Source organism: Salvelinus namaycush, chromosome 31 (assembly GCF_016432855.1).
Source record: "Salvelinus namaycush isolate Seneca chromosome 31, SaNama_1.0, whole genome shotgun sequence".
Lineage (NCBI taxonomy): Eukaryota > Metazoa > Chordata > Actinopteri > Salmoniformes > Salmonidae > Salvelinus > Salvelinus namaycush.
Window position 1 is genome coordinate 39184529 of NC_052337.1, and position 17820 is coordinate 39202348.

At 43.6% G+C, this 17820-nt stretch overlaps 2 protein-coding genes across 4 annotated transcripts; one reads left to right on the forward strand and one right to left on the reverse strand.

The window, feature by feature from the left end:
- Positions 1–793: 793 nt before the first annotated feature.
- Positions 794–8405, reverse strand: LOC120025829 (density-regulated protein-like). 3 transcript variants are annotated; one of them, XM_038970522.1, is made up of 7 exons: positions 8272–8405; positions 5475–5593; positions 5220–5324; positions 5018–5098; positions 1500–1616; positions 1251–1390; positions 794–1111 (listed from the first exon to the last, which is right to left on the reverse strand). In XM_038970522.1, the coding sequence occupies exons 2-7, from the start codon at positions 5581–5583 to the stop codon at positions 1067–1069; spliced, it is 597 nt and encodes a 198-aa protein (XP_038826450.1). In that variant the 5' UTR covers positions 5584–5593; positions 8272–8405; the 3' UTR covers positions 794–1066. The 3 variants fall into 3 exon arrangements, with proteins under 3 accessions (XP_038826450.1, XP_038826448.1, XP_038826449.1); XM_038970520.1 differs by having other exon boundaries at positions 5018–5107; XM_038970521.1 differs by having other exon boundaries at positions 5018–5107; positions 8377–8403.
- Positions 8406–8655: 250 nt separating this feature from the next.
- ccdc62 (coiled-coil domain containing 62) lies at positions 8656–17715 on the forward strand. The gene is made up of 13 exons (XM_038971229.1): positions 8656–9022; positions 9340–9380; positions 9546–9716; positions 10074–10263; positions 10554–10720; positions 10830–10931; positions 13038–13209; positions 13423–13524; positions 13963–14051; positions 14415–14515; positions 16104–16263; positions 16400–16678; positions 16879–17715. The coding sequence occupies exons 1-13, from the start codon at positions 8950–8952 to the stop codon at positions 16945–16947; spliced, it is 1716 nt and encodes a 571-aa protein (XP_038827157.1). The 5' UTR covers positions 8656–8949; the 3' UTR covers positions 16948–17715.
- Positions 17716–17820: the final 105 nt, after the last annotated feature.

A 17820-nucleotide genomic window follows, 5' to 3' on the forward strand; every position in this document is an offset into this window, starting at 1 on the left:
AGCTACTGTACTAGGTTACCTCAGCTTATTGCTGCACATATAATCAGCTGCGCCCTTTGGTTGGTTGCAGAACTTACTCTGAAAGATGCATGCTGTGCTTCCATTGTTAACTTCTCTCTGCAATTGCATTAATAAAGGTTTGATTGATTTAAAGAAGATAGTCTGACTGCTGATTTCTCCAATAAGCCAATGATTGACAAGGAACAAGGAACCTACCCTGACAGGGGTCATAATAAAACTATTATGCTGGTGGAAAGATCATACTCGTGGGTATATAAAGGGACCCCAAGGGTTCCCAGAATACAGTTACCTTAAAGGTCACGACACCTGGTCTGGTTCAGTAGGCACAAATTGGAAGAAAATGTACCTAGTGAAGCAGTTTGGAAGGGAGGTAATCTCATACCTTGACTCTTATCTATTCTTTATCATTGTGCTAGGAGATTTGCTGGTTTGAGGTAAACACCATCCATCTTTTGCATCCTGAGATGCCAGTGAGCCTTATCCAATAGTTAGACAAATAGATCCTGGTAGATGTGATTTCAAATCCTTTCAGAAAATGTTATCCACCCGATTATGTGCAGCCCAATTTCCTAAATAATATCCCCATAATACATATTTCCCAGCATGTCATTGTGTTCCATTGGCCCTGTCCCACAGAATATAAATACCTTAAATGGGTCTCATTAAATGAAATAAAACAATGGCAGCATGAACATTCATTGCAGACAGTACAGTGAGACATACTTACAGAGTGGGATGATGAAGAGAGAGGTCTGAAAGAAGGACTAAAGAATGAACAAGTGAATGAGCGACATTTATTACCCTAAAATTTTGCTGAGTGAAAAGCGTTTGGAAAGGAATCACATCAGACCAGACCTTTGGCGACAGAGACAGACAGCAGCTATCAAGAACTGAAAAATGCCAAAAGGGAGTGGCCAAGTCCACAGTTTCTATACAGTAAATAAAATAGATATAAAACGACTCCTTTTTAATGTTAATGTGTACATTTTGGCCAGGTTGTTGTTACATGTTGCATCCATTTTTAGTAAAAGTGCACGTCGGGTCTTCACTTCTTGACTTCTCCAAGATCTTCAATGCTGTCGTCATCCACCTACAATGGAAAGACATAGATGGTTAGTGTGTGTAATATATATATCTCATTCAGGTACACACAGACTACTCGTCTATTTGCGTAACTAACTTTTTTCAGCCATCTATGTGGCGTTGGAGAGTAAACACAGCCGTCTTACCTCAGGCCACTTTTCCTGAATGACATCGATGATGTCATCTGTAAAATCTCCCTGAATGATGATTTCATCCTCCGCCGTCACCGAGGCGCCGCAGGAGAACTTCTGAGCAAAGAATCTCTGAGCCTCTTTAAGGTCAATGTCTGCAGGGAGGAAGTCCACAGTCACAAGCAAGAAACAAAACAAGTTGTCGGGTCTGTCCATGTCTTTAACAAGGGGTTTACAGTAACAGTATGTGACAGTCAGTCTTACCAAAGGTGTTCATTCCACAGACTCGGGTGACATATTTCTTCTTGGCGCGGGGGATTTTAGCTATCGTTATTTTCTGAGGGACAGTCTTCTTTTTCTGTTTGATCTGTCCTCTGCCACCTAGAGAGTCAGCACAGACAGGTTAGAACAGGGTTCTCCAATGCCAGTCCTCAGACACCCCCTAGCTGTTGCAAATGCTTGTTCTATTTCAGCACTAAGACCTGATTCAACCAATGAACCTTGGTGATTTAGTCTGGAATAGAGCAAATCATATAACAATGTTATTTGTCACATGTGCCGAATACAAGAGGTGTAGACCTTAACGTGAAATACTAACCAACAATGCAGTTCAAGAAATGGAGTTAAGAAAATATTTAGTAAATAAACTGAAGTAAAAAATACAAAAAGTAACAAAATAACAAGGCTATATAAAGGGGGTACCGGTATCAAGTCAATGTGCGGGGGTACAGGTTAGTTGAGGTAATTTGTATATGTAGGTAGGGGTAGTGACTATGCATAGATAATAAACGCGAGTAGCAGCAGTGTAAAAACAAAGGGGGGGGGGGGGGGGGGGGGGTGTAAAATGTAAATAGTCCGGGTGGCCATTTGATTAATTGTTCAGCAGTCTTACGACCTGGGGGTAGAAGCTGTTGAGAAGCCTTTTGGACCTAGACTTGGCGCTTCGGTACCGCATGCCGTGCGGTAGCAGAGAGAACAGTCTATGACCTGGGTGACTGGAGTCTAACCATTATTGGGGTCTTCCTCTGACACCGCCTAGTATATAGGTCCTGGATGGCAGGAAGCTTGGCCCCAGTGATGTATTGGACCGTACACATTACCCTCTGTAGCGCCTTACAGTCGGATGCCGAGCAGTTGCCATACCAGGCGGTGATGCAACCAGTCAGGACGCTCTCGATGGTGCAGCTGTAGAACTGAGGATCTGGGGACTCATGCCAAATCTTTTCAGTCTCGTGAGGGGGAAAAGGTGTTGTCGTGCCCTCTTCATGATTGTCTTGGTGTGTTTGGACCATGATAGTTTGTTGGTGATGTGACCATGATAGTTTGTTGGTGATGTGGACACCAAAGAACTTGAAGCTCTCAACCTGCTCCTCTACAGCCCTGTCGATGTGAACGTGGCGTGTTCGGCCCTCCTTTTCCTGTAGTCCATGATCAGCTCCTTTGTCTTGCTCATGTTGAGGCAGAGGTTGTTGTCCTGGCACGCCACTGCCAGGTCTCTGACCTCCTCCCTATAGGCTGTATCATCGTTGGCGGTTATCAGGCCTACCACTGTTGTGTCGTCAGCAAACTTGATGGTGTTGGAGTCGTGCTTGAACAGGGAGTACAGGAGGGGACTAAGCACGCCCCCCTGATGGGCCCCCGTGTTGAGGATCAGCGTGACATGTGTTGTTGCCTACCCTTACCACCTGGGGGCAGCCCGTCAGAAAGCCCAGGATCCAGTTGCAGAGGGAGGATTTTAGTCCCATGGTCCTTTCGTAGTGATGAGCTTTGTGGGCACTGGTGTTGAACATTGAGCTGTAGTCAATGAACAGCATTGTCACATAGGTGTTCCTTTTGTCCAGGTGGGAAAGGGCAGTGTGGAGTGCAATTGCATCATCTGTGGATCTGTTAGGGCGGTATACGAATTGGGTCTAGGGTTTCCGGGATGGTGTTGATGTGAGCCATGACCAGCATTTCAAAGCACTACCGACGTGAGTACTACGGGGTGGTAGTCATATAGGCAGGTTACCTTCGCTTTCTTGGGCAAAGGGACTATGGTGGTCTGTTTGAAACATGTAGGTATTACAGATTTGGTCAGGGAGAGGTTGAAAATGTCAGTGAAGACACTTGCCAGTTGGTCCGCTCATGCTCTGAGTACATGTCCTGGTAATCTGTCTGGCCCCGCGGCCTTGTGAATGTTGACCTGTTTAAAAGGTCTTGCTCACATCGGCTATGGAGAGCGTAATCACACAGTCGTCCGGAACAGCTGGTACTTTCATGCATGATTCAGTGTTACTTGCCTGAAAACGAGCATAAAAAGGCATTTAGCTCATCTGGTAAGCTCACGTCGCTGGGCAGCTCACAGCTGGGTTTCCCTTTGTAGTCCGTAATAGTTTACAAACCCTGCCACATCTGACAAGCATCTGAGCCAGTGTAGTAAGATTCAAGCTTAGTCCTGAATTGACGCTTTGCCTGTTTGATGTTTCGCCTGAGGGCATAGCGGGATATCTTATAAGCATCCGGATTAGTGTCCCACTCCTTGAAAGTGGCAGCTCTAGCCTTTAGCTCGGTGCGGATGTTGCCTGTAATCCATGGCTTCTGGTTGGGATACGTACGTACGGTCACTGTGTAGACAACATCGTCACTGCACTTATTGATAAAGCCGGTGACTGAGGTGGTATACCCCTCAATGCCACTGGATGAATCCCGGGAACATATTCCAGTCTGTGCTAGCAAAACAGTTCTGTCGCATAGCATCCGCGTCATCTGACCACTTCCGTATTGAGAGTCACTGGTACTTCCTGCTTTAGTTTTTGCTTGTAAGCAGGAATCAGGAGGATATAATTATGATCAGATTTGCCAAATGGAGGGCGAGGGAGAGCTTTGTACGCATCTCTGTGTCTGCAGTAAAGGTACCTATTTTTTTCCCCCCTCTGGTTCCACATTTAACATACTGGTAGAAATGAGGTAAAACGGATTTAAGTTTCCCTGCATTAAAGTTCCTGGCCACTAGGAGCGCCGCTTCTGGATGAGCATTTTCTTGTTTGCTTATGGCCTTATACAGCTCGTTGAGTGCGGTCTTAGTGCCAGCATCAGTTTGTGGTGGTAAATAGATGGCTACAAAAAATATGAAAACTCTTGGTAGATAGAGTGGTCTACAGCTTATCATGAGGTATTCTACCTCAAGCGAGCAATAGACATCACGCACCAGCTGTTATTGACAAATACACACCCCCACCCCTTGTCTTACCAGACGTAGCTGTTCTGTCCTGCCGATGCACAGAAAACCCAGCCAATTGTATATTATCTGTGTTGTCGTTCAGCCACGACTTGGTGAAACATAAGATATTACAGTTTAATGTCCCGTTGCTAGGATAGTCTCGAACGAAGATCATCCTGTTTATTCTCCAGTGATTTCACGTTGGACAATAGAACTCGCTGACAAATTCTCACAAGGCACCCCAATCTCAGCCCCCTGTATTTCCGTCTTTTCTTCACGCGAATGACAGGGATTTGTGCCTGGTCTCAAAGTAGTAGTAGTCAAGGTAAAAATCTTTGTCCAGTTCGAGGTAAGTAGTGGATATTCTGATCTCCAGAAGCTCTTTCTGGTCACAAGACACAGTAGCAGCAACATCATGTACAAAATTACCCCCAAATTAGCACAGTTGGTTAGGAGCCCGTAAAACAGCAGCCATCCCCTCCGGTGCCATTGAAGCAAATGTGTACAAAGGCTGGGAAACACTGGTTTAGGATTTGAGGAGGAAGGATGCATTCAAGAAATCAAAATGAAGAGGAACTCAGACCTCTCTTCTGCTTCTTCTTTTCATCCTCCTCACCAACAGGGGGCACCTCTACACCGCCAGTGTCCTGCTTGGAAGCATTTCCTACCGGACCAGTAAGGCATAAGAAAAAAGTGTTTTTAATACGACATCATTCATTATTGCCCATCTTCCTGTTAGGAAACAGAGAGAGAGAAAGAACGAGAGACTGTCTGATGAAACTCACCTACACTCATCCTGGCAAACACATCTGGAAAGTTCTTCTCCAGCCACTGCCTGCATTTGGATGGCTCAGGCATGTACTCACAGTACTCTGTTGGCAAGGAGCACACTGAAAAAAAAAAAGAGGTGTTAGACCTTGACAATCATGTGACATTGCAAATCAATGTTTTAGGAATTGGCCATGAGCGTGTATAGATCACTAGAATAGGGTGCCATTTTGGAAAATGCCCAGATACTACCTCCTACTAGTAGTACTTACCGCCACAATACTGGACTTTCTTTGGGCACTTTGTGTCTGGGTCAGCACTCCCATGATGGCCTCCTTTGTTTTCTGGTGAACACGTCTCTGCATTCTCAGTAGTAGCCATGACAGATTATCTGAACACAGAGGGGAAAAAAGGTTAATTGGATAAAGTATACCTTCAAATTGAACAAAAAGTGAGAATCACAGACAATCAGCCTTTCACCACAGACAACTTGGATCCTGGACCCTCGACAATGGATTGGTCTGAGGACAGCAAACTTACATTGTCAAAGCACTAAAAACAGATGCTTGTCATGGCCTGCCATGTCACAGTGAACATGGACTGCCACTTTAAATCAATGCATAACACCTAACTCACCATGAAAACTGCTGCAATATATTTGACTGATGATGCTACTCCTGCTGCTATTGTAGTTACATTGCACTCAATACATTTTAATTTAACTAGGCAAGTCAGTTAAGAACAAATTCTTATTTTCAATGACAGCCTAGGAACAGTGGGTTAACGGCCTTGTTCAGGGGCAGAACGACAGATTTTTACCTTGTGTGCTCGGGGATTCGATCTTGCAACCTTTCGGTTAATGGCCCAACGCTCTAACCACTAGGCTACCCTTGCGCCCCAAATGAGTCAACAACCCCATCTTCAGCTAAGCTACGTGAGGTCTAACCCATTCATAGACGCTAACTACCTTTAGCGCAGTGTTTCCCCTATATTAATTTATCAGCTGCTACGCCAAACAATAGGATGACACTTTTTTCAATATTTTGGGGGAAATTATATTTTCGGGATGGTAAAACATTCAGTGTGAACTTAAATTACTAAAACAAAATAAAAAGTACGTAGAAAATATATATTTTTGTTCATAAGATCATATTTGAGAACTAACAATCACCATAATAAACTAGACAGTCAACATAAAATTCCATAAATGTCATGGCGGCCCCCATTGATTTTGTCATGTTTGAGTCACTCAGCATAAGAACATGGCAAGAAGCCATGGCAAAATGTGTAGAATTGCAGGAAATTGGCTTTAAAACGGCAAATTCTCCCTCAGCCCAATGGCAAAATTTCTGGAAATTAGCTTAAAAACTAAAATGTTCTCAGCTGGTTTTAGAAACATATGGAACATATCTGCGAGAACTGTTCTCTCAAAAAAAAGATTAAATTACTACACACCATTTTAGAGCGCTTATTTACAGAAAACAGATGTTAGACGTAAAGTGAAATGTGACCCTCAATATCAAATAAACGTCTGAATCGAACTTTTGTCAGAACCGCACCACCTGCTGTGTAGACAGTGGTAGATTTTGTGGTAGGAAGTATTGACTGAAATGCGGTGTCTAATGTCAGTACAGGTGCATCAAATCTGGGACCAAAGCCATCAGACAGCTGAATAGCCATCACTAGCCGGCCTCCACCCAGTACCCCGCCCTGAACTTAAATCACTGTCACTAGCCGGTTACCACCCGGTTACTCAACCCTGCACCTTAGAGGCTGCTGGCCTATGTACATAGACACTGGTCAATTTAATAATGTTTACATACTGTTTTACTAATTTCATATGTATATACTGTATTCTAGTCAATGCCATCCTATCTATCCATCCATCTATAGACACACACACACACTATTCTGTCCTACGTATTCTACAGACACTAAATAGTCTATCCACATAATGTCCTTGTCTATAATGTTTACACATCCCATCACACACACATGCATGCATACATACACACACTCCGGACTCCAACATTGCTTGTCCTAATATTTATATATTTCTTAATTCCATTAGATCTGTGTGTGTTGTTAGAAATTACTGCACTGCTGGAGCTAGGAACACAAGCATTTCGCTACACCCGCAATAACATCTGCTAAATGTGTATGCGACCAATAACATTTGATTTGATGCTGTTCGGACAAAGGTTGGATTCAGACGTTTATTTGATACGGAGGAACAAATTTCACTTTACATATGGTAACTAGAGATTATACATATGCCCTTGTTGACTGGAAACGTTTTTATGGTGATGCTAGCTTTATTGTGGTAAGGTTTTTTTTCCGTCGCCAGCCTCCAAAAAGATGCACAACTCAGCGAGTCCAACCAATACAGACTCCCGATGTTGTGTTCCAAAGCTAGAGGGCTATATGTTTCTACAACCGTACCGCAATTGAGAATCAAGTCACGTTTAGATAGAGTATTTGGCTGTTTTGGCTGCCAGAGCCAATTCACCTCTAAACAGAACATGTAAGGTCCTTGGACTATAAGGAGCAACGTTAGTTTCCTTCAGTAAATTATTGGGCAACGTGAGGTCCTAAGCAGGGATATTTGGCACGTCATACCTTGGCCTTACCTAGTTAACATGCGGGGGAGCAATATATAGCTTGACAACAAAGATGATTGTTATTCATTCACAAAGAGGTAGAATTGTATGACAGATTTCCTTACAGCTGCTGTTAAAACTCAAATCAGGCTGTCAGACATAATTAGCCAGCTACCATTAGCTTGCTAACTTGCATGCTGCCTATGTTGGTGCCTTTACCAGATACAATTAGGATATATCCACGTTAGATAAGCAAAAGTCTTGGTAGTATGGTAATGGACGAGCTAGCTAAACTCAACAGCTGGCCAGCTAGCTAGATAGATAATATTTTTGACAACTGGTTTCTTGGCTGAGTCTTCATTCACAGCTAGTTAGCTATATATGCTAACTAACGGCGCAGCTAACGTTAGATGGCACATTAGCATCACCTCCAAGTCAATCAATGGAAAGACAACAACATGATACATACCCCTCGAAAACAACCTTAATATTGTTGACTGATCAACAAAACAAGCATTATTAAGTAAAGTTGAAACAGATTAATGCTCAGTTATAACAGCTTGAGCACACCTACTGCCTGATTTAGCTAGGGGTCCTGTCAATGCCTATTGGAACGCACGCTCGGCAAAGAAATAACAGGTGTTCACTTAGTTGCCTGTATTATTGTTTATATAAAAATTAACCATTTGTCAAAGATCTATCGATAAATTGCATTTTATAACAACATTCCGATCTATTGGAAAATAAAGTAACATATATCTTATATAGAACTCCTAATATGAATTTATTTTGACGTTATACGATAGGCATTCACGTGTATGCCTTGACATCCACTCCTCTGCGGCCATCACAACAAGTGATTTGAAAATGTGCAAACTTTCAACAGGAATTTAATGCTAGGCTAGCTGGTTATTTCCATTTCCAAATTAACATAATGGTAGATAATTGTGGAGTAATCCATTGTATTTGATTATGCTCTGTATTTTGTTGTCAATGTATTTATGTTAATGGTTCCATGATTTAATAGCAGACAATGATCATGAGATGCCCATCTAAATCTGATAAAACGTTAGCGTAGCTAGCTAGCGTTAAAGTTAATCAGAACTGTAACAGTTCAAGTTACAAAAAACGCCATGACTGAGTGGAGATGGACCAAGGCAGTAGAAGAACATTCAATCCAAATGGAGGATCTGGACACTCATCATCACACAGCTATTTTGGTGTGTGTGTGTCTCATCTCATCACACAGTTATTCTGGTGTCGAGATAGCCGATTCAACTCCACGATTTACGATGGAGTTGAGCGGCGACTAGTGTGGGCGGACTGGAGTTACGACATCACATACAATTACGTTTTTATTAAAAACTACTGATTTCAGCACCCACAGAATAGCATGCAGTTACATAGGACAATGTCTCCCGTCTGCCCACACTCGTCGCCGCTCAACTCCATTGTAAATCATGGAGTTGAGTTGGCTATGTCTGAGAAAGCTGGCAGTCACTGTATTTTAAACAAAAACGTGTATTTGTGTTTTCAGTCACTCCATGGGATCCCTGGCACAGCACACCTGTGAAAAAGGTAATAGCGAGCAAATCAATGTTATTGGACCTGCTATATTTCATCCCAAAAATGTTTGTAAAACAAATTTTATACGTTTTTATTTGGTCTTGTTGCCTTGGTTAGGCTACTAGTCTAGTAAAATGAGAAATTCTAACATGAATGACAATGACTCCATTTTTGCAGAAGAATGTGGGAGCTTCTATCGAGGAGCCTTCCCTAGTGTCCACCTCAGCTCAGAGTGAGGGACAGAAGATGGCCAGCCAGTCAGCCAGAAGTCCCCCAAGCCTCAGTCCCACAGGAAGCCTCTACACCCAACCCCCCTCCCTGTCTCTACCCCTCCTACAGGACAGAAAGGTGGGAGGTGCTGCTTTTTACACAACACATAAAGCCAAATGGCTCATTTTTCAAACATTATGGAACACACTGCTTATGTTCTCCTTTGTTACATCATTGTATCCTCGATAGAATCACAGAATGCAGAATAGAATGTTAATGATATTAAGGTGTAATTGCCCATGGTAGCTATCGACTGGTTGATAAAATGTGAAACTATTACTATGAGCTAGCAAGGCTACCATTATAGGTAGCAGGTCAGTACTGGTACTCTCTACATGTTTGTGGAGGTGTGTGTGTGCATACCTACTCACTCCTGTATTTACATTTGTGTATGTGTCTGTATGTCTGTCTGTCTGTGTGTGTGTGTTATAATAGCCTCTTGGTGAGATGGAGAGTGCCACCATCCAAAGGCAGAGGCGGGAGCTGCAGCTGCTGATTTGTGAACTGAAAGACCGGGACCAGGAGCTCAACACCATGGCTGCTGCCCACCACAAGCAGCTCACTGCCTGGGAACAAGACCGCCAGAGAGTCCTGACCCTGGAGCAGAGGTGTGCTCGCCTGGAGGGTGAGAGAGGGCACACAGGCCTCAATCCCAAATGAACAAAACATATTCCATTCATCATCTGTGTGTGTACATTCCCAAAATAACCTTAATGATGGGTAGTTACATTCAGACTTGCATGGTGAATTGCATCCTCTGTATTATTTTATGACGTTTGCTTTGCATACGACAGGTCTGGGAATAGCATTGATAAGATCTCTGGTGTTTATGCGTGTGCATGCATGCTGTGTGTGTGTGTTTTTGCTTGTATGTGTATCAATCTGTGTGTCATAATGTGTGTTTGCTTGTCTTAGATGAGCTTCAGAAGCGTAATGAGGTGATCAGAGCTGTAACTAAGAGGGTTCATGTCGTGGAGGCCCGGGAGAAGGAAGGCCACAGGGAGCTCAACTCTACCCAGCAACAGCTGCTCGAGCTGGGGAAGAAACAGCAGTACACCAGCCAACACTGTCACGACCTGAAGGTACAAACACACACACACACAGCCAATTTGGTGTTTTACTGATGTGGTTATTTGCAGTCCATGAAAGAAAGTGTTTCCGGTGTTGTGTTGTTTTGTCTCCACCCACCAGGAGAAGAACCAAAGTCTGAACTCCACAGTGATGTCTCTGTCAGCCCAGCTGGGCTCTCTGCAAGTCAGAGGGGAGGAGCTCAGCACCATGCTCAGACTCAAGGTAGGCTTGCTTTCTTAAACCTTTGTCTCTAACTCTGATTACCCTGTAATAGAGTAGTAAGGCCATGCAGTTGCAGACATGCTAGTCTCTCACGACAGCCTAGCTGATTTGGTTCTGGGTGCCGAGATTCAGGGGCGTAACCTTGGTTTTAAAAGGGGGGGACCTACATTACTATTTTTTTAATCCAGGAAGATAAACGCACTCCAAACAGCCTACCTGACCGCTCAGAGGTGTCCGCATTGGTCCTAAAGCATACCGTTCCTTCGTTTGGTATCACATTCCAATGATAAAACTGGGGGGGACAAAAATGCAATTTCAGAATTAACTTTTGGTGAAAGTGACGCCCCTGCCGAGATTACAGACATGCAGACTGTAAATTGTACAGTGGTTATTATAAGTGTTCACCCCGCTTGGATTTTTTTTCACATTTTGATGCGTGACAAAGTGAGATTGAAGTGGATTTAGGTTATGATTTTTTGTCATTGATCTACACAAAATACTCCATCATGTCAAAGTGAAAAGAAAATTCTAGAAATGTTAACAAATGAATACAAATTGAATAACTAAACGATTTACTCGTTTTGTTTAGGCAAGACTAAATTAGTTCAGGAGGAAAATTTGGCTTAACAAATTGCATAATAAGTTACATAGACTCACTTTGGGTGAAATGATAGGGGTTGATATGATTTATGAATGACTACCCATTCGTCGGTCCCGCATACACACATCTGTAAGGTCCCTTAGTCAAGTATTGAATTTCAAGCACTGATTCAACTACAAAGACCAGGAAGCTTTTCAAAAGCCTCATGAAGAAGGGCAGTGATTGGTAGTTAGGTAACAAGTTAATAATTATGCTGTGGATGATGTATTAAACCACCCAGACACAACGGACAGAAAGGAAACTGCTCAGGGAAGCCATTGGTGATTTTAAAACAGCTACAGAGTTCAATGACTGTGAAGGGAGAAAATTGATGATGGATCAACAACATTGTAGTTACTCCACAATAATGACCCAAATGACAGAGTGAAAAGAAAATTACAAATATACAGTTCCTTCAGAAAGTATTCACACCCCTTGACTTTTTCCACATTTTGTTGTGTTACAAAGTGGGATTAAAATGGATTTAATTGTCATTTTTTTGTCAATGATCTACACAAAAAACTCTGGCAAAGTATAAGAAAAATTCTAACATTTGTAAAAAAAAGAATAAAAAAAAGTAACATAAATATAAAATCTTAATATTCAACCCACTGAGTCAATACATGTTAGAATCACCTTTGGCAGCGATTACAGCTGTGAGTCTTTCTGGGTAAGTCTCTAAGAGCTTTTCACATCTGGATTGTGCAACATTTGCCCATTATTCTCTTCAAAATTCTTCAAGCTCTGTCAAATTGGATGTTGATCATTGCTAGACAACCATTTTCAGTTCTTGTCGTATATTTTCAAGCAGATTTAAGTCGAAACTGTATCTCGGCCACTCAGGAACACTCACTGTCTTCTTGGTAATAACTCCAGTGTAGATTTCACTTTGTGTTTTAGGTTATTATCCTGCTGAAAGGTGAATTAATATCCCAGTGTCTGGTGGAAAGCAGACTGAACCAGGTTTTCCTCTAGAATTTTACCTGTGCTTAGCGCCATTCTGTTTTTTTTAATCCTGAAAACTCCCCAGTTCTTAACGATTACAAGCATACCCATAAGTTAAAAATCTATGGCAAGACCTGAAAATGGTTGTCTAGTGATGATCAACAACCAATTTGACAGAGCTTGAAGAATTTTGAAAAGAATAATGGGCAAATGTTTCGCTTAAACAGAAAGATTCACAGCTGTAATCACTACCAAAGGTGATTCTAACATGTATTGACTCAGGGGGCTGATTACTTATGTAATCAAGATATGTTAGTGTTTTATTTTTCATAAATTCTAACATTTGTAAAGAAATTCTCTTCTACTTTGACATTACAGAGTATTTTGTGTAGATCGTTGACAAAAAAATTAAATTAAATCAATTTCAATCCCACTTTGTAACACAACAAAATGTGAAAAAATCCAAGAGGGGTGAATACTTCTGGATACCCACTGTATATAACCTCTTCTTCCCCCACCAGGACAAGGATGTGACGGAGGCAACCAATCACATCGTAGATCTGTCTGGACGTCTGCGGGAGATGGAGGGGTCGCTGAAGGAGAGTCACACACGGGAAGCCAGGGTGCTCAGGGAGGTCGAGGAGCACAAACGGCGATACAGAGAGGCCCGGCACGAGAACACACGGCTCAAAGGTACAGGTGCCAGAGTACATGGCTCTGAGATACAATACACTACCAAAGTTTTGTAGTTTTCAGTTAGACTGAAAAAGCTAGCTGTCATATACCTGTGCACTCTTAAATTATGCGCTCTCACTTTCCTTCTTCTCCCTCTCCCTCCCTCTCTCTCTCACCCAACCCCCCCCCCCCCCCCCTCTCTTTATCCCTCTCCCTGTGTTGTGGTTGTAGAGGAGTTACAGCAGCAGGTGACAGAGGGCAGTGCCCAGAGAGAGGACATCATCCGTCTGAAACAGGAAGGACAGCTGCTGCGCAGGGAGCTGGCTCTCTCGGGTACCTCACATTCAACAAAGTTTATTTATATAGGACTTTGAGTGAACATTTTTCACAAATATATTTGTCACGGTGTGATTTACAGCAACCTAAACCCCAGCCGCCGAAACCCCTGTCTTGTCTGGTACCGACCTCTAGAGGCAATGTTTTCCAGTGTAATGAGTGGGCCTCCTCTGGAACAGTAGGGAGGATACCTGTAGTGCTATAGTTCCAGGTCATTGTTTCCCTAAACAGGAACATCTAGTTCCTCTTCCTAATCACTGTTATTCTTATTGACTGTATTAAGATAGATAGACTGACTGATTGAACCACCCCAGCTTCTCTTGTCTCATCGTGCATTATTTGAGATCGCTCACTAAGAAAATATATTACACATTTCTCCCGAACTATTGATAAGAAACTGTTGTGACTGCTTTTGACATGGTTCCTGTCTCCCAGGTGAGGGGGAGAGCTGGAAGGATGAGCTGCTGGGATTGTCTCGTTCCAAGCAGGAGCGCACAGAGTCGGAGCTGCACTGTCTACGCCAGGTGTGTCACCTCTTACCTTATCTCTACCTCCATACTTTTACCCACAGCGCATTGGGCTGGGCTGTCGGTCAGGTTCTACAGCATACCTGTGGAACTTCAGGAATGTTCTCCACCTCGGCTGTTAGGCACTTTCTGTATTGGTGGTGTGTCACATACCTGGGCCCTGACTCAGCCCTGACACAGTTAACCTGAAGAGGAGCTGTATTTTGTCCAAAGTTACCCAGACTAAGATGAAATATTGATGTAAATATAACATATTGGTGTAAATGAATAATAATTTACACTGGGTCAATCAATGAAAGTATCATTTACCCTGACCTGATATGCATGAAGTGTCCACAATCCTAATTATGTGTGTTCCAGGTGTGTGAGAACCAGCAGAATGACCTGCAGCTGCTTCAGTTGAACCTGGAGAGCACCCGGGAGGCCCTGAAACAGGCTGAGGGACAGGGGCCACATGGGAGGTGAGCTGGGTGTTTGTGCATGTGTATATTTATTCTACTCAGCACAATCTCAGATATTTTGCTGTTGTTTCTGTGGCTTTTGAGGAGGTGCTGAAATTGTGTCTCTTACCAGTCAGGGAACAGAGAGAGGAGGAGGGACAGAGAGACGAGCATCAGGGTCAGTCTACAGACAGACTTTAAGCAAAAGTATAGACCACCACCCAAACCGTCCAGAACCCCCCTTCCCCCTCCTTGTCACAGGAGAGAGACAGGCACCCCAACAGGAGGAGGAAAGTAGTGTTTCAGATTTGACCTCTGACCTCACTGACGGTACAGTAGCAACCCGGGACCTCATTGCTGCTGTCCCCAGAGAGTTGCTGAGTCACGCAATGGTCCAAGCTAGCAGCGTTAGTGACCGTTTGTCATCAACGAAGAGAGAGAACCAGAACATATCAAACCCTCGTACTCCCAGTTCCTACATCAACCGAGAGTCAAGTCACCAGGAAACAATGGCAGGTAGAGAGAGTAGAGAAACCATGGAGACACCTAGCATAGCCGCCGCCACAGGAACGCTTAGTCGAACTCGATCGCCAGGCCAAGCTAGCATCAACTTCAGCGACTACCTGTCCACTGTTTCAGGAAACCAAGGTACGTCTCTTAGGCAACAACAACTCACCGAACATGAATCAAACTACAGCAGCCAGGAAACACGGGGGCGAGCTAGCAAGGAAACCATGGCAACCCGTAGTAGCCTAGCCGCTGGAACCACCACACTGTCGCTGAGCGACCGCATCGCTAGCTACCGCAGCCAACATAAATCCGCAAGGAGAGAAGGCAGAGGGATACAGAGTCAGAGTGGAGTTAGTGGGAATGAGGGTTCGTTAAACCGCACTGCCGATCAAGTTAGCATTTGCGACGGAGTCTCCAGCTACAGCCGCCAGGGAGCTTCAAGAAAAGAAGGCAGGGGGACCAGGAGTCAGAGTGGAGTAAGTGGGAATTTCGGCGAGAATAACAGCGGGAATGTGGGTCACACTTCTGGTAAAGCTGGCGACGGAGTCTCGAACTACAGCCACCAGGGAACATCAGGAAAAGAATGCAGGGAGTCATTGTGTGAGGATGGAATCGGTACGAATGCCGGCTCCCTGGTGGAGAGGACTGAGTCCCCTGAATGTGGGTGTAGCAGTATGGTTGAGGGACAGACAGGACCTAGCTCCTATAAGACAGCTAGTTGTGGCTGTGGTAGTTTGCCTGAAGTACAGGCAGGGCAGAGCTGTGGCTTTGGTAGTATGGTTGACGGGCAGACAGGACGCAGCTGTGGGTGTAGATGTACATCTGAAGGCCAGGAACAGAGTGAACCTAGCCTGTCTGAAGCAAGCAGCTCTGAGACAGGGACAGAGGCAGGGCCAGGTGCAGGGATGGAGCTCCTAGCTGTGTTTAGTGGAGGACCAGAGGCAGAGGACTCCTCCATATTGCTGGTGGACATCAGCCCTCGTAACACCTGGTAGGGACAGAATATACAGAGAAGAATGGTACACTCTTTTATATTGACCCCAAATCTGTCTCAGGGATAGTAAGTATTGATTGATTGATTGACTGACTGCTTTCCCAGCCAAGGTGATCTCACCTGTGTGTACCTGGATAGCCCCTCCCCTTCCTCACGGAGTAGGAGGAGCCTCGGTCTTGCGAATGACTCCGCCTCTCCAACAACCGCCAATGAACGAGGTGTTGTCAACGGCAACCTGGGAGGCCTTTTTGCAGCTTTAGACGATGTGAGTGCACCACATAACCTGAGAGGAAAAACTCCTGATCTTCATAATTAATTCCTAATGTAGAGATAAAGAAAAGTAATTGGCCAGGATTCAGTCTTAAAGTTTAAACGTCTTTATATTTTGTCCATTCCCCCAGGAGGACCAGCGTTCCTCCACCAATAATCTACAAAGGCTGCTAGCTGAGTCTCGTCAGATGGTGGCTAGCCTGGAACGCACAACCCTACAACCTTTATGCCCCTCCCAGAGCCCGGCCTCTAACTGTGACGCTATCATCAGCCTCAGCATCGGCCAAAACAGTGGCAACAGTAGCCATGGAAACCACAGTCGTAACTGTGACAGACATAATCACAGCAATCCCGATCACTACCCCAACCAGAGCTCCACCTACACCACAAGACCCAGTCAAACAAGCCGGGTACGTGCTTTCATGTGTTTTATACTATAGATACAATAATTATTCAGACCAAAATACGAAAATACCACAGATCATTTCATACTGTTGGGCCTATTACCATTAAGATATCCCATAATATTATGGAAGTGTGGGGTGAAACCTAAGGGTGTGAACTGGTAGTGATTTACAGTGCTCATCCCATCTCTCCTGTTTTCACCCAGCTGGATGGTGATACTCCACCCAGGAACACTCAGCCCTTCCAGAGGAACGAGGAACCTGGGGGGCTATAGAGGGGAGGGACATCTACCTAAACACACCTTCACACACCTGGCCTGGAAGGTCTAGGAGGGGTGATGATGGAGGCTGCAGACTACTCTGTTTTCTACTGTAGCCATTGAGACTGGAATCACATTGGTATGGCTTTGACCCCAGTCCCAAACCTATATCGGTCACAATCCAGGAAGTGACACTTGTGGTCAAAGGTGAAATCTCCTCCATTCAGAACCAGGGACACAGCGATAACAAGCCAATGAATGAATGAATTAAACTGCTTTTTTAGGAAACCAAAGAAGGACTTACATTTCTTTATGTGAAAAGTTATGTTATACGATACATGAAGCTTTTTAAACTATTGCTTTAACAACTTTTAAAACATGTTTAGTGTTATATGTCCAATGTCCTGCCCTTTGCAGTCCTGGTCATAAGCTATTTAGGAACCATTTAGTAATATGCAGGTGAGATGTGAAACCAGTCATTCAGACCTGTTGAATGGTGCTTCTGGGTTATTGTCATTCCGGTTTCACTGCCTGCAAACCTGCTGGATGGCTCCAATAGGATGACTGATTACTTAGGAGATAAGAGAGACTGTTGCATTGAAAAGAAACCTGAACCTCACTTTCCTCATTAGCATATTGTTTTTGTATTTTTGATGTCAACATTTTGTAGTTAATGTTTTTGTACTCATTACTTTTTATGTAAAATAATTTATATTCAGTCAGGCTATGCAAATACTAAGAAAAATGTACCACTGCAGTAAACATTTTAATAACTACATTCAATTCCAGGTCTTATGTAATTTTGATAACATGATGAATGAAAAATACGATTAATACTTGCTTCTTTTTTTTTTTTTTTTTTTACATATACAATTTTGTCACGTAAAA

What these genes read in the sequence shown, in the direction of transcription:
- LOC120025829 (XM_038970520.1), bottom strand. Translation starts at nt 5,583, where the DNA reads ATGGCTACTACTGAGAATGCAGAGACGTGTTCACCAGAAAACAAAGGA. An exon ending in GTTTGCCAGGATGAGTGTAG is followed by an intron (nt 5,108 to 5,219) that starts GTGAGTTTCATC and finishes TATGCCTTACTG; the next exon opens with GTCCGGTAGGAAATGCTTCC. An exon ending in TTCAGGAAAAGTGGCCTGAG is followed by an intron (nt 1,112 to 1,250) that starts GTAAGACGGCTG and finishes TTTCCATTGTAG; the next exon opens with GTGGATGACGACAGCATTGA.
- ccdc62 (XM_038971229.1), top strand. Translation starts at nt 8,950, where the DNA reads ATGGACCAAGGCAGTAGAAGAACATTCAATCCAAATGGAGGATCTGGA. An exon ending in GAGGTGTGCTCGCCTGGAGG is followed by an intron (nt 10,264 to 10,553) that starts GTGAGAGAGGGC and finishes TGCTTGTCTTAG; the next exon opens with ATGAGCTTCAGAAGCGTAAT. An exon ending in GCACCATGCTCAGACTCAAG is followed by an intron (nt 10,932 to 13,037) that starts GTAGGCTTGCTT and finishes TTCCCCCACCAG; the next exon opens with GACAAGGATGTGACGGAGGC.